At 44.2% G+C, this 25,040-nt stretch overlaps 1 protein-coding gene across 1 annotated transcript in view; it reads left to right on the forward strand.

Moving 5' to 3' along the window:
* LOC106808745 (RNA-binding protein Nova-1-like) overlaps window positions 1–25,040 on the forward strand; it is a 60,774-nt gene that overhangs the window by 14,785 nt on the left and 20,949 nt on the right. Inside the window, exon 2 of the mRNA XM_014811591.1 lies at window positions 15,375–15,530. Within this exon, the coding sequence (XP_014667077.1) occupies window positions 15,375–15,530 (156 nt within the window). The remainder of the gene's footprint in view (window positions 1–15,374; window positions 15,531–25,040) is intronic.

Consider the following 25,040-nt stretch of genomic DNA (forward strand, 5'->3'; position numbering starts at 1 on the left):
AACCAGGTCACTGCCGGTTTTATTTGACCTTGACATTGACCTTGATCATACTTCTCCTCCGCTTTATAACTCGGCCCCTAATTGACCTAGCGCTACTAAACTTGGTATACTTACACATCTTGTGGAGAAGGTGTGTCGTCACTACGACCTTTATTTGACCTTTACCTTGACCATGATCATATATCCTTTCCGCTCTAACTCGGCCCCTAATTGACCTAGCGCTACCAAACTTGGTATAATTACACATCTTGGGGAGAATGTGTGTCGACACATCTTAAGGAGAATGCGTGTCGCGTACCAAAACCAGGTCACTGCGGCTTTTATTTGACCTTGACCTTGATCATATTTCCCTTCCGCTCTATAACTCGGCCCCTAATTGACCTAGCGCTACCAAACTTGCTATACTTACACATCTTAGGGAGAATGTGTGTCGCGTACCAAAACCAGGTCACTGCGGCTTTTATTTGACATTGACCTTGATCATATTTCCCTTCCGCTCTATAACTCGGCCCCTAATTGACCTAGCGCGACCAAACTTGGTATACTTACACTTACACATCTTGGGGAGAAGGTGTGTCGCGTACCGAAACCAAGTCACTGCAACCTTTATTTTACATTGACCTTGACCTTCATCATATTTCCCTTCCACTCTATAACTCGGCCCCTAATTGACCTAGCACGACCAAACTTCGTATACTTACACATCTTGGGGAGAACACGGGGGATACATGTAGTTGGCGACAACTGCCTTTTCTAGTTTTTCATACGGTCATCTAGGGAATCATCACTCTGTGTGAGGTCCAACCTGAACAGATGATTTTTTTATAGATCATCAGTGCTTTGAGTCAGTCCTTTGATACCAACACATAGAACACAAGTTGTCTCTACAATTCAGATAAAATGTGGGTGCATTTTGTCCCTAGAGCCAGTGTTAACCACTATATGCAGTGTATTAGGCGGTTCAATGATGCTATACAGGAAAGTGACAATCATGTCATTATAAAGTAAACGGTAAAACCTTTTACTGTTTTACATGTTTTACTGTTTTACATTTAATCTTTTAAGTTTTACATGATGATCAAAAGCATGGAAATTCTCCATGGAGGCATACAATCTTTCGATATAACAGGAGGTTATGAAGAATGAGAGTAACTGTAGGAAAGAGAAAACCTTAAATGAGCTGGCAAAATTTGCATTTACTGGTAATTTTATTCACCGAGTAGCAAAGGGTTGATGCAACTTATGACAGAAGATTTTATTTTAGGTAGAAGAGAAGACAAAGGTGCATGGGTAGAAAAGAACGTGGGCAGTGGTGGCAAAGAATAGGCAGGAGTGAAGAACTGGGGTGAAGTGAAAATAATGGCTGAAGAAGAAATAGTGGCAAATATCGGTACCATGCAACCTTCATAACGAAGACAACAGCTGATAATGATGATTTTGATGAAAAGCTATTAGTCTCATGCTTTTTGTTTCTTCTATACAAAACACCTCAAGATATTCCTTTTCAATCCAATCAAATTTATTTCCTCCTCAATATTGCGAGACTGCAATTGCTTACGGACAGAGTCATTCTATGCATGCTAGTTCATTCCCTCCCGCTTTGCTTTATTCTTTTTTCAGCAATTTCTGTGTTCTGGTGTGCAGCTATTTTGTTGTCACGTGATGAGCAAGCACGTGATCATGATGATTAGCTTCAGAATTACGGCTGGCTTCGTTTTCGGCAGTAATTATGGCAAAAAAACAATAGTCTTTGATATCTAACATTTCTGATTTAAATTATGGTCATCAGACAATGACTATTGTCACTGTCAAAGAAAGACGAAAATCGTATATATATATATATATATATATAGATGTGCGTTGGGCCTAGCTAACATTTCCCTTGAAAATCAAGTTCTGCCACACTAATAACATATAATGGTACGTCTGTGGTAACTTTAATTAGTGCTTGCAAATAATGGTTTTACACCCTTGCAAAAAAATGAAATCTATTCTAAATTTTCCTGTTGATTTCCGTAGTCATATTACCGTACATGCTACCCAGTTTGTTTTTGTTAAGGTAATCCAAATGCTCAAGATGCACATATCCCTTATTTTTGTCTATGACAAAAAGTCAGATTATGTGAGCTTTTCATTTCACGTCTCACATGGAGCAGTATAAGCATATAGGAATATGTTTTCTGTTGATAATGCTTGGTTTTTATGTCAAAACCAACAAACACAGTAATATATACGTCTCTAGTTTGTTGTTACGTATAAACCTGGTTTTTTGAAACAACTTATGGAAGCCTGCTTTAATGTTTACTGTTTAGTATATATATTAATGGAATCTTGACTTTGTGTGGTGGTTTAACTTTTATACACGCAATGCATTCTTCTAAGCTACCTTTTTTCGTGTCTACATATACGTAATCGTGCCACTATTGCTGAAATGTATGAAACGCTGATGAAAATCGATTTGACAATCTATAACCTTACCCTGACTTAAAGGTGAATTTACCCTGACTGATAAAAATGAGCAAACCCCGTGACAAGCATCCCGTGTATATGACACGTTCAGTTATATTGAGTCTATCATGTTGTGTTGCTATTGTTTAGTAGCAAATTGAATATAAGTTTTCGTTCAAGACCTTATAGTTAGCGTCAAGAACGTTTAGCTCTGCCTGTGGCATTTACATCTACGTAATGTGTTCATACGAGGAGCTGTAGAAGGGTGTTTGTTTTAAACATATTTTTGTTGGTATATTGTTGAAGTACAAAGATGTTGGTAAATTGTAATAAATAATAATTGTTAAAGGTAAAGGTGTGATAAGCCAATTAATCACAAAATGGTTTGAATATAAGTGTGTATAGAAATTTTACACTCCAATGAAGTAAACTAATATGAAGCAGGAAATAGGAATACACTTTTATCTTTACACTGCACAGATGCCCGGAATGCTTATAAACGAAATAGCTACGTTCGATTGATGCGTATGCGATTGATGCGATATTAATCACATGCACTTGCTTCTGCACAAATTGAAGATTTTGACCCATCAGCAGGTTGCACTAAATGAAGCTTGCGGTTTATCGTAGCTTAGTTTTCTGTGTAGAGTGATGTCGCCAGGAATGATTCGTGTGGTGGGGGTCATAATTTCGGATTACGTGGGTGGAGGTATATTCATTAGTCTGTAGGCTATACCTTGCTGGGAATGACAGCCGCCGTGAGTGAACCGTGAACCTCCTGATTTAGCAGGTTGTGGGTGGAATGTGTGCTGCCTGATTTAGCAGGTTGTGGGTGGAATGTGTGCTGCCTGATTTGGTACATGTGAAGCTTATTGCAGTTCCAGACATTGTTCGCTGTGACGTTGAATACTAACCTAACTGCTGCTGTTCTAGTGCATGATATTTTGACGTTGAGCCTTCAGTTCTGCGATATAAAGGTGTGTAATACTAGAGCAAGCATCAATGGGACAAAAGGCTAGCTTGCGCATATTTATTTTGATTTATTCATTTATACAATTGCTGTCATGTTGCCGCTAATAAAAATTTCTAATGCAATTCTAAACTATCACCTATATAGATCATACTAAGGTATCCTCTATTCGTTATGTACAGTACGTGTACATTACAAAGGAACTGTAATGCTGAAAAATGTGATTATTTTATTAATATAAGATTAGTGAAGAACGAGAATTGAAGGTCAGAAAATTACAAACGACGAAATTTCACGGTGTAAGAGAATAGCAGTTTTAGAATTGCAAACGTACGTGTTACGTTAATTCAGGTTTATTGTGTGTTTTCGAATGGCAAAAACCTGTAGAATATCCCGCGCGTATCCTGTTAGTTCTCCTGTTAGTTCTCCTGTTAGGGTGCAGTGAGCAGGGTAAATGTAGTGTAAAGCGTATTGACACATCATGACAGGTCTGTATTTTGCTAATGCATGGATCAGGTCAGTACATGTTGGCTTTCACGTGCGACGTATCGTGTTTTTCTTTTACAAAGAAACGCAATTTTCGCGAGACACATTTCTTAAATTTGTAGTTGACGGTAGTGCCCACTGCGTGTCACCATGTTTTAGTGGTTACACATTGAATATACTTTCGCATTATTGTGCTATAGAAAGGTGGTCAAGTGGAGTGCTATACTCCGTTTCAATCGAACCATATCTGGAGAAAAATCGTCAACATGCGTGCGGAGTTCCTCAATGGCAGTAAAATATCAAGAGGAGGGGGGGGGTAAATAAGGTGCGTTCTCTGAATTTACAATTCATGGTCTATTTTTATTACCTAATTTTAAAAAAACATGAAATATGCTTTATACTAATACCCCACTCAAGAGTAGCTATCAAAGAGTCTATAATTTTACATCAATGAATAAAGCCAAAATTTCATTTTTACGTGTGTTACAAGGTGCAGACCGTGTCTATATTTGGGATATAGGGGCATGCTGAATAAGGATATCCACAGTTAGACAAAAGTTCATGTTTGCATCGCCGTCTCACTTAGTATTGACAGCTCTTTTTGTGTGAAACTCCAGCGTTTAAGGTGCCTAAAGCTATCAGTATCTGAAACAAACTCTTCTCTATATAGTGTCATAAATAGTGTAACATAGGCCGGACTAGAAGAACTACTAGAAGTAGAAGTAGTGGTAGTGGTGGTGGTATGGTGGTGGTGGCAGCAGTAGCAGCAGCAGCAGCAGCAGCCGCAGCCGTTGTGCCAACAGGACCACCACCACCGCCAGCAGCAGCAGCAGCAGCAACAGCAGCAGCAGCAGCAGCAGCAGGCGCAGTAGCAGCAGCATGCGCAGTGCCAGCAGTAACAGAGGCAATGATCAGCTTCGAATGTCATGCTGAGGCACGTATTCTGGATAATCAACACGTAAACCGGCTCCAATATTAGTCGGGGTTTGTGTGGTCTTGTCCAGTCGATGTACGCCATCGGCAAGCACTGACCGCGCTTAATGAGATATGGTTGTCACGAAGGTGAGATTAATGTCGTGGGAAGCATTCCACGAGGAACCTTCAGTGTAATCCGAGCGGTAACCCGGCTGTGGATGACTATAGTTGCAGTACGGTGATGCAGAGTGAACTAATAGTATCCGATTATTACTGAGGAAATTTAGTGTTCGATTATCATTGAGTGAACTATAAGTGTTTAATTGTTACTGAGTGAACTTGGTGTTCGATTATTATTGAGTTTAAACTTAGTGTTCGGGTACTATTACGAAGTAAACGTCTTGTTCGATTATTATCAAGTCGACGTAGTGGTACATCTTGGTGCCACACTCCGCTCATGCGTGCTTTCCACATCTATATGTGCCCATTAAGAATTTACGTTTTTTATTTGTCTTCTTTACTTTGCTTGAGTTACACGTTCATTAGATAAAGGAGAGAGAGCGCAGCCTCCAGCGCGGGGAAGGAAGGGAGCACGTACAAACAGGGAAGCAACGGGGGCTCACATAATTAACGTGAAAATGTTTCGTCAGCCCTGACTGACCGGCAATTGCAGACAGGCGTTGGCAGACGAATACGTGAATGTGCGATTTTGAAAGTATATTAACTATAGCGCTCGGTCAAATAAATTAATCAAAAATGATCGCTGATGCATGAAATATTAAACCTAATTTCTGGAGTGCATTGTGAACTACTCGTGCAATATATGTGTGCCGACGTCGGCCTGGACACTGAGCACCAGTTTCGTAGCCGCAGGGTGAATATGCGACGTAAAGCAGCGACTGGGCGCTTGTGAAGAACCGCCGTGCAATGCAACTAACTATACTGTTGAAGCATTGATGGGATGTTGAGTGTCTATAATACTGTCTATGATTGTTGCGTATTTTCCGGAGGGTGGCGCGCTATACACATCCAGCCACATATCTCTCGCGCATCTCCACCTGTCTGCTGTGTTTACTACGACGAAGACCTAGTTTCGTGACTTACATTTAATTAGCCGATTTTAGGTGGATTATGACATGCACAGATCAAATAAATCTGGGTCACGGGTGCCGATTAAAATGTGCCGTTGTGCGTTTTGCATATATAGCCCCGCGGCCTCCTTATATAAAAGCGATACTTCTAGCACAGGGGTGGTACAGATGTAGACGAGCTGTTGAGATCTACATTGTTCCTTTCTATGCACGCGTACACGCCACATGGGCCGGGGAATGGTGGCGTGTCTCTCTATCAATGTGGCCCTGACCTAGGTAAATTGCGCAACGTTAAAAAGACACCGCACTTTCTTCACCTGTTTCGTATTTCTTTCGCAAATAACTTGTTTACTTGCAATTGTTCGAATGTCTTTGATATGTCCTTGTACTGTTAGTATCGACCACATCTGTATTTAAGTAAACGGCGCTTCTTTTATTGGTGATGTGAGAAGCCCATCCCAGCACGCATATATATCGTATATGCGATACTGTTGGTATATGTGTGATTGTATAGATCCATGTATGTATAGGCAGGGTAGAATGGTCGTGTCTTTGTCAACTTATTTCAGTTTTTAATTATTTCGTGAGGCTCAACTACTACGGCATGCAGTCGTGAGTATACGAGTCGTTTGGATATTTTTTTGGTAGGTATTTGTGGCGTAAATTATACCTAGTATAACTGTAAATATGATTAAAAGCTAAAATATTAGCATTCTCTATAACGTCTTCAGTCATTGTACTCGTTGATGTGTGCCAGCTAGGGGAAAGGTGTAGACGTGTCTGACATTCGTGATTGAAGCAATAGTACCGTGAACCTTTATTCCAAATTCAGTTGAAGAATACTAGTGTCGCTCGCCATCCGAGTTTGTTAGCTGTCTGGGCGCAAATGTGCCAGAACCACTTACACATGTCCGTTTAAAAAATGTGAAGTATAGCGATAGAGTCGGCCACTTTTTTCCCCTGGTTTGTGTGATGCTATGTTTTGTTGCGAAAGGTGACGGCTTTCATTTTGTGAGGTCATTGTTCAAGTTATAATACGATCTAAGTTTAACGCAATTATGTTATCAAAGAGTTCTTCTGGTCACTGCCAGACAATAAGTGTCTGTTTAAACTTGCCCTCTGAGCACGCGATTTAATGGCACAATCTTTGCCATTCAACTGCTAATCTGGGCTGCGCTCCTGTGCCCAAATAAAGTTGGCGCTCTTTCTCTGCGATGCTTACTTCTTATCTGTTATTTGCAGCCTGTTCTATTGTGCTGCTTTCGTTGTGAATATAGGCGGGGTAATATAATCTTAGATTGTTCAGGCCAATAATAATTGATTGGGTGATCCCATAATAATTACTTCTCGTCAATTCCGGGCAGGCAGACTGTGTAGGCGCTGCTCTTCAGCTTAATGTCGTGTATATTCATGAGCAGCTGCCCCTCCAAATGGTAATAACCTCGGATGAACTTCAAATGGCATTGAAATGGCGAGAAAAAGCAAAACAAATTTGAAATCGTTTTTAAATGTATCCACTCACACGTAACTAGGTATATTGCGGTCACACAGTTCATCCGGCTATTCATGACACCTTCATAACCTGAATATCACACTGACTAATATGTGTTTGGCCGTTTGAAAGGTCTAGTAGTAGACTTTTCTCAACTACAAAGAAAAAAATACATTTCCGGTTTTTCGGTCAGATAACCTTGTCAGTTTAGTATCACGCAATTTATCTGATTTATGGCTAAGCTCCCGTACTATTATAATGCTTGTAACGCCTTTCAGATTACAGTAATATCAGTATCTGAGTGTGTGAATTTTTTAGTGTGTGCATCAGAGCGTTAGCATGAGTTTCATGAGCTTGATGATGGTTTTGATATAATTTTATGGTTACCATTTTGTTATAAATTATATATATCGTTTAAAATTAGAAAGCGATTGCGTTCATGCGGGGCCAGACCGGCCGTTATGTGGAAAACGCCCAGCAACCAACAAACCTGATTTCCCTTCTGATACTCATTTCACGTGTCCTTGCGAGACGCGCAATTTGCATCACATTATCGTTGAAATTCGGCTGCCATGTAACAGTGTTAGAAACGGGAACGGATTTCATGCACGTCAATGAACACCCTAAATCGTTAAAGCGTAATTTATTGGTTAGCGTATGAGGTTATTGTTGTTGTTATAATATAATCATGATAGAGGCCGGCAGCCCTCTGCCGGTATAACGATGTTTTAATGAGGGTTAATAAATCCCGTGTGAGGGTTTTTGTATTCTTGATATATGTCCGCTGTTAGTGCTGCTAGACTGAGCGCGTGTTGCTGTCTCAGCATCTCACTGCGTGCATAATTACTCCACGTGCGATAGTCATTTATTTTAGTTAATTACAAAACAGTGCAAGATTAAATTAGCATTAAAAATATCAAATTTTTTTGCAATTATAAATAGATTATCTGGTGTAATTATGTGCGTTACCGGCAATGAGTTTGCGAATTACAAAAGCGGGCAGGTGTGTGTTAAAGAAATAATAGGTCCATTGATTATGCAATGTTGACGAATGCTAGAGTAACTGGTACTATATTATACGCGTTTGGCTATAAGGTAATGTACTTATTAACTACACAAGGTGCCAGTTACTCTAGCATTCGTCAACATTGCATAATCAATGGACCTATTATTCCTTTAACACACACCTGCCCGCTTTTGTAATTCGCAAACTCATTGCCGGTAACGCACATAATTACACCAGATAATATATTTATAATTGCAAAAAAATGAAGGATTTTGGATGGTTTTTGCTTTCCATTATTGGTACGTACATAAACTTATCCACGTTTCAAGCTTAGACTAAACTGTTGGCGTCTACGGTGGTTGGTCTTGAGGCTCTGATCGTGTGACGCATAGATCTTGTAATTACCTGATGCCACCCATGTGCGAGCGCGAGATGTTGAGAGCTGATGCCAGTGGCGTAGAATATCAATTAGACAAACAGCCGTCGCCTTTATCCGCAATGTTCGTCATTCACAATAATATGACTCCTCTGATAAGAAAACATTTTCCCCGGACTCGGAGTGCGGCAACCCAGGAGTATATATGTAATTGGCTGCTCGCGTTAGGAAAAATCGTCGAAATCCCCCATAAGTACATTTATGCCGATAGTTTCTTGTAACGTGATCAGCGTCGCGAGGAAAAGGGTAATTAACGTTGCTGCTGCTGCTGCTGCTACTGCTGCTGCTGCTACTATACTGCTGCTGCTGCTGCTGCTGCTACTACTGCTGCTGCTGCTGCTACTACTCTGCTGCTGCTGCTACTACTGCTGCTGCTGCTGCTACTGCTACTGCTGCTGCTGCTGCTGCTGCTGCTGCTGCTGCTGCTACTACTGTCTGCTGCCCACCCTTGATCCTTACTTACGCTGCTGCTGCTGCTGACAACGTGCCGCACCGAACCTCTGCCTAACGATCTCCTCGTAGTGACCTGCAGTGAGAGCATGCATGCTCGATGCACAGGCACTTATATTACTCTATATAATTTTGTTGTTTGTGAACAGCGGCGTGCGTGGGTGCGTGCGGTGTACTTGTGTGATGCAGAGGAGCGGTCGAACGGCATTTACACGAATAATTATCAATAACAATAGGCGAAAGAGCGCGCAGAGAAACATTAAAACTTTGGTAGTAAAATAAAGTAAATACATGATTTCGTGTTTATTTACCATCATTTTTAGCAGGAGTGAATAATAATGAATAATTAAGGAATGAATAATCTATCATTAGTATCATTATCTATTCAATCAGTATAGTATTGAAACGTTCGCGTTGCAAGTGCCCGTGGCTCGATGCGCCGCCTCGTTGCTGGAGCGCGGTGATTTATCTGCGATCCCGTCTCTCCGGCCACGCCAATTAAGCCCCGAGTAGCACGACCTGTATTGTGTGCTGTGTGGCGAGGGGCGGCTGCGATTTTACGCGGGGGGGGGGCGGGGGCAACTCGGCCATGTCCATCGGGCGCGCTCCTCGGCTGCTCTTATAGATGTGAAATGTGTGTCACGCACGCATTCATGGCTGAAATCACGACGTCCGGCCGGCTGGCTGTGTGCGCGCACGCATGCGTCATCATCATCTGCATTGACCCCCTCACCATGCAGACAAGATCGTGCGGATTTAGCTGCGCGCGATCAAACCTGCATGATTAATGCCAGTGTTGCATACATGCTATAATTGTCGTGCGGCAGCGCCGAACTGGGGCACGCGTGGTGTCAACAGTTACAGTGGTTGTGTGTGTGTGTATGTGTGTGTGTGTGCGTGCGTGCGTGTGCGTGTGCGTGCGTGCGTGCGTGTGTGTCTGTGTGTGTGCGCACTGCGCGCTCGTGTGTGCGTGCGCCTGCGCGTGCGCGTGTGCGTGTGCGTGTGCGTGTGTACGCGTGTATGCGCGCGCGCGCGTGTGTGGGCGGGTGTGTAAATGTATATGTGTGCGCGCACGCGCGTGTGTGCGTGCACGTGCATGTGTTTGTGTTCTGTTCGTGTGCGTGTGCGCGTGCGCGCGTGTATAAAGACCAGAGTTTAGAGGCTAAAGGGTGACAAAAGCGTGAGCTCTTTATTCGCGTTGTGCAACAAGCAGTTGTTTCCTGCAGTCCCCCGGTTATTAGCGTGTAAGGGGTCTTCTCTATCCGCTGCGGCGTGTTTTATTGTATAACAGCAGCGGGCGCTTGTATCATACCGGTACCGTAGGTGGGCGTTGTTGTTATCAGCTGACGGCTAATGGTCGCAGCGCAGCGGGCGTGCCCACCCAGCCGCAGCGCAGTGTTGCGTCACGGAGTATTGTTTGCATGTCTAAATAGATCCACGGTGTGTCTGAGGTTCACTGCCCTACTTTCGAGTTAAACTTTTCATCTGCGAGGCCTGCCCGTGTGCCCTGACCTGAAGCTTGATAGTGGCGGCGGTTGTGACAGCCGCTTGCACACACACAACAACACACACACATACACACACATACACACTACCGATGTGCTAGTCACTCTGTAGTGTTCTGGTGTGGTGCTCTCTCTGTGTCTATCTCTCTTCCAGTTTCTTACACGTGTCCGCGTGTGCGCATGTTTACTATAGTGTGTGTTTGCATCCTTACTTTCCTGGTGAATGGCAGAGTGTGCATGCGGACTAATATGTAATACCGCTCGGTGACCAAAGCAGCGTTAACGAAAATGTCTTCTACTTGTCGTCGTCATCAACAACTAACCCACGGAGTTTTAGCATAGTCGATTCGTGTGCTCACGGTGCGGTGTGTTTCCATCGTTCATCATGACCATATGGGAGTGGTTGGATTACAATGAGAGTATCGGAACCGAGTGCTTCAGGAACGGTCACAGCAGTGGCGGCAGCAATAGTCACGGCAGCGGTGCGTATATATATGCTACGGTGTGGTCAGCGTTGTCGGGGGTTGTCGCCGTGTAGGACGGTGCAGACGCGTTGGTGAAAGACGCTGACGGAAGATGGCGCGTGGGAGGTTTAGCGCTCGTAGTTTGAACAGGTCGATGTTACTGCGGTGTTTTATTACTGACTGCTGCCTGCTCGGTGAACATTCACCGTATCGTATCTAAGTAATATTCTTTCCGTCTAGGATAGATGAGAAAGAAGATCTGAGGTAATGTGTACACAGCGGCAATCTATGCAGATGACTAGTTCAGGTGAAGGCGGCGCGTACGACGTAATAACTTTGATGTTCCGGGCGAGGGTCTAAGAGCGTCCGTTCGTGTTATTCTAGAATAAATATTAGGATTGTAATGTGGGAAGGTTGATTATATATCGGAGCGTGATGTAACCGCGCGCACTGTGAAAAGAACGTTTTTTGTCATTTTTAAAAGGGTGGATGATTTCATTCGTCATCGACGAAATTTCCGCGAATCGGCTGTCATGCGTTGAAGCGGTTTACAGTTACGTCCCGCACAAAGGGGATGCTAAGCAAAAGCTCAGATTAAATTCGCAAAGTTTCATATATAAATGTCTGGCTACTGCCCGATCTCGCATCGTATCATATATATTTCACAATCGCTAGATGTGAAGCCTACCTATGAATAAATGACTTCCTGCGTTTGCCCCTGCGGCGTTGTGCTCATCGCTATTTGCATGTGAGGCCTCCATCTGCCATCCATAATGTATGAATAGTCAGCAAATATTATGCAAGAATAGACTAGGATGTGCAATATTGATAGCCTGAGCTATCATAGCACTAAACATACAGTGGCCGCGGCTAACGTTCTAACCGATGCGTATTACTACGAGTAGTGGTTTATCAAGCCTCGGGGCAGGCTTCCTCCTGCGTGTACAAGTGTGTTAATTGTCTGCACTAAGGAACTGGAGTGGGGGGGGGGTGACAGGCAGCTAGACATTATGATTGTATTGGATATTTCAGTGCAGTCCAAGTCAGTTGGTTAATGCCACTGATCTCTATATAGTAACTCGATAGCGCTAGTCCTACACACCGTGACACGGTCGGTAAGAAAGTGACGCCACCGCACCACTGCCGCCATCTTGCCACCACCCCTAAAAGTTGATATCTGCCGGTGTGCGCCCCACAACATTTCAATTGGATAATGGCGAAATATACAGCTTATTTTATTATTTTTATTCGCATGAAAACAAACTTTGGTAAACACACGATAGATTTGATATATTTTTACAGATAGATAAATATATACAACGAAAGAGACAAAAGATATGATAGTCTATACATAAAGGATTTGGATGTGACGTCACGAGTCACCTGAAAATTCGACTCAGTCTATTGGCCTGACGGTAGGTCGAGGAGTGGTGTCATGGCGTCTGGTGACTTATTGGCCACCAAGAGCTATCCATGCAGTTAGTCAGGAGTTCAGTGGTTAATGCACGGCCAGGTATATGCTACAGCACGGGATGTATTATATATTATTATACAGCCCAGTAAATCTTGATCGTAAATTTATTTGTCATTTCTTCACAGAAAGGAGTACATACGATAGAGATAGGACCATGTGCTTGCGTGCTATGTGCGGGCTGCGTGTCTGCTAATAGTAACATGCGTGCGTGCATGCGTTTATTTGATCGTGCATGCATGTCTGTATACCGCCATGGGCGTGCGCACAACACCCCCATTTCACCGTAATAGCCAGTAACCGCTAACCACCGGTACAACAACCAGCTATATTATATCGCTGATTTCACGGAACGCGTCACATGCTGTTGCGATGCGTCATGCATGGTGGAAAAGAGGGGACTAACCCCTTTAATCAACCGCTGTGCTACTGCGAGCCTCAGCGACTTTTAAGTGCCATCAACCGCTCGCGCTGCGAGCAATGTGTGGCAGTAGGTCTAGCACTCGTTACCTCTATAAGTACCCCTTACTCCGCGGCTGAGCAAACACTTCTGTGAGCCGGCAGACGGGGGAGCGCTGGGGACAGTCTACCGGCAATGTCTCCCGATGGGGGTGTGCACCTTGTGGGCGGAGCCTGGTGACTGTGAGGCGCATTCATGCGCCAGTCTACACATACAGACAGATTAACCCATAGACCTGCTTGTGACATGATTGTCTCTGCGGCCACCAGCCATTTACTTTTACACTCGAATTCTTTTGTGCCGACGTGAACTAGTTTCGTCTGTAGGCCAGCGATGGGTTTCACTTGTGTTTTTTGACTGTTGATGTTTTACTTTCTAAAAAAACCGCATTTATCGCACAGTGAATGTCCAGCCCACTGAATGCGCAGCCGAAAGGCGACCCAGATATCTTGGTCATATATCAACTGGGTTCGTCGGCATGCGAAGGAATTAAGAAGATTCCGTTTTAGTAGTTATGCATACCTAATGGGTTTTAGGTGGGGTATGAAGACCACAGGCACTTGGTCAATAAAAAAAAGAAGGTAAATAAACATGAAATATATTTACTACCAAAGTCTTAATGTTTCTCTATTCTATTTCGCCTATAATCACCTGTAAATGCTGGTCAAATGCTCATCTGCAGCACACAAGTACACCGCACGCTAGCTGCTGCACACTGACACATAAAAAGGAAGGATCCTCACGAAATAATCAGGTAGGAAAGTGTGCTGCCAAAATTCGCTCAACGCTCGCTTGATTTCATACGAATACAACACAAATATTCAACCATTCTACTCCATCTTTGTTTCTATTGGAAGAACAGTGTTCACTTGTTATAAAAACATACTGTCTGTGTTCGTAACCGAGCTGTGTCACACAAAGCCTGACGAAATTCTCGCGTTCGCTCCCGTTGCGCAGTTTATGTAAATGGCTGCAAGTACACTTTATTAAGTATACTTAAGACGCTTTTGAATATATAGAATATAGGAGGAAAAATAATCGCCAAGGAACTCTCTGCTTACTCTCTGGGGTTTCTCTTGTTCATACGCATTTTTACATTGGCAGACAAAGGCAGGTATAATGTGGAAGGGACTTTCTTTAACGCGCGCGCCTAATTGTAGAATCGAACTGAAATCTGTCACGGTGCACATAGCACGCTACAGAGCGCTGAAGAAGCCCTCTGAGAGCTGCCTTCGCAATTAGATAGCGGGAGAAGATTCTCAGTTTAAACGGTTTATTGATGGCAGTAGCTGGGCAGCCGCATGTTAGGTCACAGGGGCTTTCTCACCGTCGTCGCGATTACCATTTCGCGCTCACTGGGGGCGGCGCTCGAGGTGAAATGTCAGCGGCAGGCGCGCGCGCGGTGGCGTCGCCGTGCGTGCGTGCGTGCGTGCAGCGTGAGCGTTTCAGCGTTTTCTCTCCGATTCGGTGCCGCGCACACGGCGTCGTTGAATCTCACAGGAACTGTTGCGTTCTCGAACGTTTCACAATAACGTCGAGGAGTCGGTCACGCAAAACCGAAAACCTGTCTCGTGTTCAAGTATAATATCAAGAGCTCTTGATAATATGCGAGCCTGTCGACGGCAGCGGGAGATCGGGTTGCGGGCGGTGTTGGGGTGGGGGGGGGGTGTCCAATCGCAGTCACCTTTTAGTGGAGATCGATAAGAACGCCGAGCCAAGACTGGCCTTATAGACATTCCAAATCGCTAGCCAGTGAAATCGTGTTCGACAAATGTGTTAATTGGGTCGTATTGGGTTTTGCAGTAAATTGTTTTTTCGCACGTGCTAATATAATAACCAGATGCAGCAGTGTGTACGTAGCAGCAGGTGGTGGTAGACAGTAGTAATTAACTCTGTCTAGCAGCAGCTACCGTGTGCCGCGACGGGCGATGGTTAGAAGCGATGTATAATGTATACACGCGGGTCAGTGTTTTACCTGAGCAAACTCACTTTGCTTCTGAGCGTAATGAAGTGTTCGCTGAACACTGCGGTTTAAATATCAAAGGAATTGTGCTGCAATTATTTGACAGGTTTGTTTGTAGCAAAGCAGCGTTCGTTTGAATAATGAATTTGATTTATAACTTCAGCAATCGCAGCAGTCGTTGATCTCATCTCTCTCTCTTTTTCTCCGTGCGTTTCAGGTGGCTACAACGACGGAACAAGTTATCATTTCAAGATCCTCGTGCCAAGCGTGGCAGCTGGGGCCATCATTGGCAAGGGCGGGGAAACGATCGCACAACTACAGAAAGAATGCGGGGCCAAAATAAAGATGTCAAAGGCAAACGATTTATATCCAGGTAAGAGAGTCAGCCCGTGTTTCTGCACGAGGTGCACCCTAGGGCCTTGCTACGTTTGTATAATGCAGGGTTATCCATTGCTGCAGAGTGGAACATTTATTCCCTACTATACGTCAGGTTGTTGAGATAATCATGTGCGTCCTTAAATTAATAATCGCCATGAGAAAGGTTGCAGACGAGATAAGTGTAATCACGCTGTATCGGCGTCATATGAAATTCAGTTTGCACAGAAAAATCCATATATCCATTATTAAGAAGCAAGCACCACCGGCACGCGCCAGCCCCGCGCACGTGCGCACGTGCGTGCGTGCGTGCGTGCGTGCGTGCGTGCGGCCCGAGCGATACCCGTGCGGTTCCATCTGATATTTGTTAACAATAATCATCGATCGCGTATCTGTACCGATGAAAAATTTATCGCAACTAAATTTCGTTAAATGCGGCCATTGATGTCGGGGCGCGCGCCTCATCAATCATCGTCCGCAGCCTGCCAGCCTCCATGCAGGCGAGCGAGCGACCGGCGGCTTCGATGCCCTTTCGCCGCGCGAGAACGTCATTTGACGGAGAGCGCGGAATGTTCTCGCGTATGCTTTCACGCCGGATGTTTTCCGTTTTATGGGGGAAAACAAGGTACGGAGCTGCAGCTTCAATAATGCAGCGTCTGACGCCGATGCCGCTTGCGCCTGCCGGTGGCCATCTTACAGACTTTGTTGGCATGCATGCGCGCCGTTAGTACATAATTTATTGTCGCGTTCTTGTCATTAGTTTTCGCGCGCGCGCTCGTTAGTGTCAGTAAAACGAACGCAGGTGCATGCGCCTCTGCGTCTTCTTCCTCTGGAATCACGAATCTCTGTCATCGTCTCTCGTGCATCAGGCCTGGCGCACGCCGCCTGCTGCCTGCCCTGCAGCCTACTGGCGATCTCTCTCCCTGATAATACTATCGTTCACTATTAAAAGAGCCTATTAAGATCAATTGTAGAGCGTAATGAGAGGTTCCAGTGATCCCAATGAATGAGCGAGGCAGCGAGCGAGAGAGTGTGCGTGCGTGCGTGATGTGTGCGTGTATGGCAATGTGTTTCCAACGTTTAGTAGAGTTTCCAGAGGCAAAACCTCTTTGAAAGACTTTCAAGAGGGAGCGAGAGTAATTAGCCAGAGGGCCGGGAAGCGTAAAGTAGGTGGGATTTTCTCCTGGTTTGTCTGGAAACGGTAATCGTCATGGCATATGGGAATTTTACGTCAATAAGGATCTGAAAGAGGGAGAGAGAAGGGCGAGGAGGGGGTGGGACGGAAGGAGGAAGAAGGGAGGTTGGGCAGGAGAGAGGGAGGGACTGTATGAGGATGGGAGGGAGAGAGAGAGGAGGAGGCAGCGATAAAAGATGGAGCGAGAGGAAGAAAGAGAGAGATGGTGAGTGTGTGTGTGTGTGTGCGTGCGTGCGTGCGTGCGTGCGTGCGTGCGTGCGTGCGTGCGTGCGTGCGTGATGTGTGCGTGTATGGCAGTATGTTTCCAACGTTTAGTATAGACTTTCCAGAGGCAAAACCTCTATCGAATCGCCATACTTGTCAAAAATCCAACCGTGTTTCCACACATGCAAGCTCGTAATTAGTGAGTCGGTGGATCTGGACGGGATTAGATTTTAAACGGTATATAGCGAGAGCAATTCAGTAATGATTAGTTTCACTGGTGATGCCTATACATTTCCTTTACCAAACCGGGAGACGTTACTTGTGTGAAACTTCGCATATCGTTAACGCTAACCATTACAATTACCTATTATTGTTAGTGGATAGCGAGACACTGCTTCCTTCCATCGGCCATTAATGGCGTCGTCAGGCTTCAGTTAAAAATCTAATTGTGATAGCTCTAAAACCTTTTACCGAGCAAATCACTGCACGGAGTGTGTGCTTACACGGTCAGTCACTAGTAGTAGGAGCGGTGCATGCACTCGTGGCAGGGTGAGTGAAATATGGCTTTGGCTTAGTTTGGCGTGTGAGCACGGGCTATACGTCTGTCACCAGGGGCCTGATTATCAGAGCGTCGCACTGAACATACACTGATGTAAGTGCACGGTTGCCGTGTATATACTTACATCGGTGAGAAAGTTTCCGTCTCGCCGCGTATCGAGGGTGTTAGAAGTTTCGCGTGCCCTTTTCGCTATACGGACGGTTTATGATGTGTCGTGCTGAAGTTGAAGGCATGCAATAGGAGGCTTTTTGTGAATTGAGATTGCTTTTCTCAACGGACCGAATCGACATTTGGGAAGGGGGGGGGGGAGAGAGAATGAAGCCAACAGACTCGCTCGTGGTTAAGGTAGATGCTCAGATATATTTTATTGCGCGCCACAGTAGCCGGTTCACGTACATATATATATACCTAAGGCCGCGTACGCTCCAAGACGGCATGGTGCAGCAGGGCAACACCTCCCGGCAGGCAGGGTATAACAGTGACCCATCTTATAAAAACTGCGCGCCATAGCCCGCGGACGAGTGCTGTGCTCGCTATATGAGGGCGCACGCGCAGTTACAAACCTATTGCAGCTCGCCGATTTCGAAGGAAGAAGGGTCATCGCATATGTACAAGAGCGCACGACTTTCTGTGTATTTTCATTTCGGAAAAAAATTCGGAGGAGAAACGCACATATTTATGCACGACATTTCCCACCCCTCGCTCTCTAACATGGTTCGCACAGTCCTTGAAAAGTCCTTGAATTTGAGGGTAGTCCTTGAAAAGTACTTGAATTTAGTAAATGTTGATTTTGTGCTTGAAAAGTGCTTGAATTTCATGAAAATGTCCTTGAATTTCATGAAAATGTCCTTGAATTTCATGAAAATGTCCTTGAATTTTTAGAAAGAATCCTTGCCGGTAATAAAAAGAAATTTTGTACCATCAATAATGTGCAAACCTCAATAAAAATTGCGTTAAATGAGCTTAAAAAGCTATAGACACGATAGACAGTTAAATGATGATCACAAATTACAGTAAGTCAGTAAAATCAGTCAGTAAATCAAGGTATGTTGTAGAAGTGACAGTGTTTAGAAGGGTTTATTAATGTGATCCAGGTAAGTTTTAGAGGTGACATGCAGTGATTAAGAATGGGATCTTAAATTAATTAACCAAAATTAATTATGGGTTATTAAATTAATCCAGGTATGTTTTGTTCTGTGTATGAATTCCGATAAAATGTCTGATAAAATGTTCTTGAATTTTCGATAAAATGTCCTTGAAAAGTCCTTGAAAAGTCCTTGGAAAACATTTCAGTCCTCCTGTATGAACCATGTCTAACCTTTCTTTGCTAATTGCTAATTTGCTACTGAAACTTCTTTGGGTGGATTTACTGACTGGCTCGCACTGTGATAAGATATCATAAAAACAGTAGCTTATTCAGTTAACACCGCAGACAGACGCTCCGTCTCGTTGCCGCGACTGTATACTCTGCTAGATGCACCAGCCGAGGCGAGCTTTATACATTACAATATATAATTAATATTCACTATCGATAAAAAAAATTCATAATAAAAAACTGTGGGCGGACAGCAAATAAAAAGGTATTCGTGCACGCCAACGCTCAATATTGACATCTACAAAATGGCACGTTAGTGTATTCGCTTCGCTAATTGTGGCTTCCGCGACGGCTTGTTTTGCGTTAAGATTCTTTCTTAACTAATTAGATACAACGTTACTCTGCTGTATTTATCACGTGTAAAAACAAAGAACGAACGGGGATCATTTTCTCTCGATTTTAAATGCAGCCTTAAGTAATTGATAAATGATGAAGTGCGTATGCAGCTCTTGCGTTGCTGTATGCGCTATAACACCAGTGGCACGCCCATAATTGCACTCGCCGTTTAATTAGCAACCGAATACTTGCGTCTGATTACGATCAGCTTGTATTTCTATTGTATGCTGCAATCTTGCTTGTTGGGGGTTTGTAGAAAACATGCGAAACCATAGTCGTTAGAGCGTGATGTGTGACTTTGCCGCCAGATATTCTTATCATTAATCGATGACGAAGGAGATGTCCAACCGATAAATCGATGATGTGGGAATAGCGAGAAGCTAGGGATCTCCCCCGCAATAGTTTCACATAACTAATCCCACCTAGATTTGCAGAAACCCAAACTCGTGATCGGTGCTCCATGCCATGAATACCAACTAAAATGTAATCTCTTTAGAGATTAATTTAATTACGTTCCGGTTCCCACGCATGAAATATTCTCTCGGCTCTCAACTACCAAGACTTATCATTTTTATATCTGGGTAACTATTGGTTACACAAAGACGGAAGTAATACGCTCTGCAAACTCAGATATGGAAAAAGTCTCTGACGAAAACGAGTAGCGCAATTAATTCCCTGACTATCTCTCCGGGAGTAGTGCACATGCGTGCGTGCGTGCGTGCGTGCGTGCGTGCGTGCGTGCGTGCGTGAGTGTGTGCGTGCGTACGACTGCGTACGCATGTGCACCCGTTCCTACACCCGCCAGAGCATCGCGTATTCATGCCTGTCTACGAGTCTCTTTTATATTATTATAGCTTGATTATATGTATGCTGCCGGCACAATGTCATATAGGTGTTTTCATACACACCTGCAATCCGCTCCTGTGGTTGCGAATACATGAACATATATATATATATATATATATATATATATATATATATATATATATATATATATGATATATATGAGTATATGATTCAGTATTTCTATGGTTGTACTGTTGTCTACTGTAGGAACTTAGCCTGTAACTGCCACGTTAATTAGCAATTGGCTGTTTCATCCGTCTGCGGTGATAGTATCAGGAGTGAATAATAATAGATATATCTATTATTATTATTCACTTCTGATAATATGTCAACGCTAATCATAGTATCATAGTATCATAGTATCATAGTATTATAGTAATCATGTATGTCATAGCTATAATAATCATGCCATATGCAGTGGGTATATTTCCAGTCGAGTGGCAGCGAAGTGCAATGGCTAGATCGGATACGCGTTGCACTACTAGTATAGCAGGTAGAATAGTGAGAGCATAAAAGTGTAAGCATACAGTTTAAAACGAAATCCCTATAGGTGTCAGGCTGCCCACGTTCATGCATATAAAACCTCATGGCTAGCTCTTACATCTCCGTTCTCCTCGCTCGGTCACGCACCAATCTATTATTCATTAGGTCGGCACATCTCCAATAACCCGACAACAGAGATTGGTTACACGTGCCACGCTGTGAAAAACTGACACGTCTGTATTCGGACTGGAATGGTTAGACAGTTAGCCATGACTGACCAGTGACCACCACTGAACAAACTGCTAAATTATATTATAACCGTTAATTGCACAACTATATACGATTGTAACACCTGTCTGAGACGTGTTTGTTTGCAACAGTTTCGCTTAGATTTTCTTTGGTATTTGTTGCTATGGCAACACACTCCAATTATTTGTTCGGTACTTAGTTCAGGCCAAACAAGATGAATGCATTTCTACCAGACACATTAGCTGTATTAATCCAACAATCTTATCACATCTTGTGTAAAATTGTTCCGAGAGCCACTTCGAAAGCTTGCAAGGCATCAATTTATAACGGCTTACATTTAACGTATAGCAATCAACACGATAAACTATAGCTTTGTCACGCGTCACTGCCGTACGTAGCTTGGATGCCCTCGAGTCCCTGGCGGCAGATACATGTTATCAGGAGTGGATAATAGATATAGAATAGTCTCTATTATCCACTCCTGATGTTATGCGATGTTCATTAGACGTTGTTGCTTGTTTTATTCGATGTTTTGTCGCGATCGCTTGCAATGGTAAATGTTACGTCTGGTTGCCACATCTGTCCAGAAGCCAACGTTGTCTGTCCGTACTACTTGTCTATTTAGTGTCAGTATCATATGTCACTGAGGAGTGGCGCAAATGCTGGCAAGGAATTCGGTTTCTTGGTATGCGTCGATTCGACAGACAAGTTCTTCGTCGTCGAGTTCGCAAGAAGGTGTAGCTGCTGGCTATTTGCGGACGAGATACACACACTGTTTACATAGTCCGCAGCAGGCGTTTGCTAACAGCAATCAGGCTAATAGTGGACGCATCAGACATACCGAACGAAGAAGTCGTGACAGATTTTTTAGATTCGACGAATAATTGACCGAATAATGCTGCACTCTCGATAAACACCAGTGATCATCTCTTCGGTAGCTATGGTTACCGCTTTGAAAACTTGCAGTCGCGGCGTGGCGCCCTATAGCATATTCTGCGCCGCCGCTGTAAGGCCTAATAATTGCCTAATTTTGCATTGGGCGTGGACAGCAAGTGCGAATCTTTAGATATGTTCTCGTGATTGCGTCTCGGGTTTCTTTCGCTTTGCGCACCGGGTACCTCGCGATCTCCCACTTGTACCGCGTAATATGATGACACGGGGATGGATGGAGACAGTTAATATAGGTTTGAGCGGAGGAGAGAAACATGGTTGGACAGCCGCTGCAGATGGTCCTGATCGTAATTAGTGTGCGAGCTCCATCCGGCTCGCGCAATATCGAGAAGTTATTACAGCGCGAGGTTCCATGATGTGTTTCATTTTGTTAAAAATGAATAATAGGTCCATTGATTGTGCAATGTTGACGAATGCTAGAGTAACTGGCACCTTGTGTATAGTTGATAAACTTGTACATTACCTTAATTATTTCCAAACGCGTATTAGTTTGTCCAATATCACTGCTGGTTACTAAGGAATGTCTAATTGAAATCCGCAGTCCAAAAATCAGTTGTTTATACAGTTTCAAACCGCTGCCGGCGAAGCTGGTATGATACAGATGTATAGTGCACCGGACATTTTCGCACGCATGCTCGGCCGTACGCAATGCTATCATCAGTGATTTCCTAAACATGGACGCTCGTGATATTAGGAACTTTTTGCCAGGGCTGTCCACGTGCGTCCGTGATTAGTACGTGTGTTTTACTCTATTTCCATGTTTAGTCCGTGGCCGTGGTTACACCGCTGACACCTCCGTTTCATCTGGCGTCCAAAACATACGGGCCGCACAAATGTTTACGTCATCGCTTGACTCCTGATTGACATTTACGGCACGTAAATGATACGTTGATACGATATCAACAACCGATTTCAAGTCTTGTTTGTAATGTAACGAGCAGTGATATTGGACAAACTAATACGCGTTTGGCTATAAGGTAATGTACTTATTAACTACACAAGGTGCCAGTTACTCTAGCATTCGTCAACATTGCATAATCAATGGACCTATTATTCCTTTAAGATTAATGTGTTCGTGGAACGTGATCGCGCTGACGGGTCTTGTCTGACGGGTAAATTTTGTGTAGAAACAGGTGATTGAGTGCATAATGAAAGCTGCTATTGATTAAAACGCCATGAAGAGCCGGGCGATATTGGAGGGAACGCGGGAGTGGGGGCGCGTGGGACCGAGATTTTCCTCACACCTACTTAAAGTCTACAGTCTAAATTGACTGCCGGTCGTCGTCGTTATTTGTCATGTTTGCGCTACTACAGAAATGACTATCTCATTTCACGCGTGCTGCATGAGGAAATGATTCGTGACCAAAGGCTTTATATTTTGCATCGTAAATTATTCTCAAGAGTGTTTCTCACTTATGATACATATTAATATATACAATTATATACATACGTACGTGCTACGCATGCACAGCGCGCTCAGTCTCACACACACACACATCACATCACACACACACACCACAGCAGGCACACACACACAGTCCCCCGGCCCACACACACACGACACACACGCCACACACACACCACACACACAAAACACGGCACGGCACGACTGCACGCACGCACGCACACACACACCACACACAGTGACACCACAGCCCACCACACACACACACACACACACACACAGACACACGGGCCCCCGAGACGACCCGTGTGTATATGCAGGTGTGTGTAATATCAAGAGTCCACAATAGAATTTTTTTTATTATGGATTCTTGATACATTAGCTATACGGTGTTTATTATCTCTATGCATGTAGGAGGGGCTTTTTTCCCCTCCCGAGGCCGCAGCCGAGCCAGCCCAGCCCAGCCCAGCCCAGCCCAGCCCAGCCCAGCCCAGCCCAGCCCAGCCCAGCCCAGCCCAGCTGAGCCCAGCCCGATGTTTACGTGCATGGATAATGGGAGCGCATCGATGTTGTTTGGTTTCCACACGATCACGATCCTGATCATGATGGAATTCCGTAACCCGGATGTCCAGAGATCCGCGTCGCAATCTGATCAGAGGTATATATATCATAGAAATGTGGCCAAAGTCAACACACCCTTCTCGCGTGGCGTTGTCCGTGCGCCTGACTGAGCCTAGGAAAGCCCCGCGGAGCCTTCGTCATCAAAGACTGCAGTAGTAGATTACGTGCAGTAGCTATATAGCTTTACCTCAACAGTATCGAAATACAAGGCGCCCGCTCGCTATTTGCCTTTCGCCATGCAATAATGGTCTATAAATACGTGTTTAAAATTTCACGATCGACTTACAGCGTTTCTTGCGTCGCGTGATAGTGTGAGTGCCGTACGGCATGCAGTATTAATGCGTGATGGATGATTTTAACATGGCAAAGGCAAACACTGTGTACGCTCTACTGCCGAGTAAATCACACAACCCGAATAGCGTTTGTGAAACGGGCAATTTAGATTTTAAATGGTAACAATTTATTTTTCAAATAATCCTTTAGGATTTGCATGTTATGCGGTACGTCGTTCTGATGGGATTTTAAATCACACGTGACAATTAAATTGTGATGATATCATGTAACAATGGATAGTTGCATCGTTAGCGGCTGGCAGATTGAAATACGGGGGGGGGGGGAGTACATGTGTGTTTAATAATTTCTGAAGCACTCAATTTGCGCGTGTGTATTTTGCTTTTGCAAATCTAGAAAAAGCTGCTAGTTCTACCTCTAGAATAGTTGTTTTTAGGAAAATCGTGGTCGCAGTGCGCGGTCGTCATGTAAAAAAATATAACTTGAATTGAGAGAGTGCCGAGAATAGATAGATAGAGAGAGCGAGAATCGAGAGAGATGCGTATTGTGAACCGTTCATTCTGGCAGCCGAGAGTTTTGACTCTCTGTGTATGTGGGCGCGCGCGCGTGTGTGTACAGTATCTGATCATTATTCGCCGATGTGGCAGCTTTCACGGCTTTCATATAGAATCACGGGGCATTTTATCGGCACACGGCGATGAGGATTGCAAATCTCCATAATAGCCTGCGGTCCGCTACGTCGATTAGGGCTTCACGAGGGATGCACAGACTCCCTTGTTGTTGCAGCAGCGAGGCGAGCGCCCTGTTAATACCTCCACTCCTAGCTTCACGACCCTCCTAATAATCGAGAGAGAGAGAGAGAAAGAGCGAGAGAGAGAGACAGAGAGAGATAGAGAGAGAGAGAGATAGATAGATAGAGAGCGAGTGAGAGAGAGAGAGAGAGAGAGAGAGAGAGAGAGAGAGAGAGAGAGAGAAAAAGATAGATAGATAGAG

Source organism: Priapulus caudatus, unplaced genomic scaffold (genome assembly GCF_000485595.1).
Source record: "Priapulus caudatus unplaced genomic scaffold, Priapulus_caudatus-5.0.1 Scaffold13, whole genome shotgun sequence".
Classification (NCBI taxonomy): Eukaryota; Metazoa; Priapulida; class Priapulimorpha; order Priapulimorphida; family Priapulidae; genus Priapulus; species Priapulus caudatus.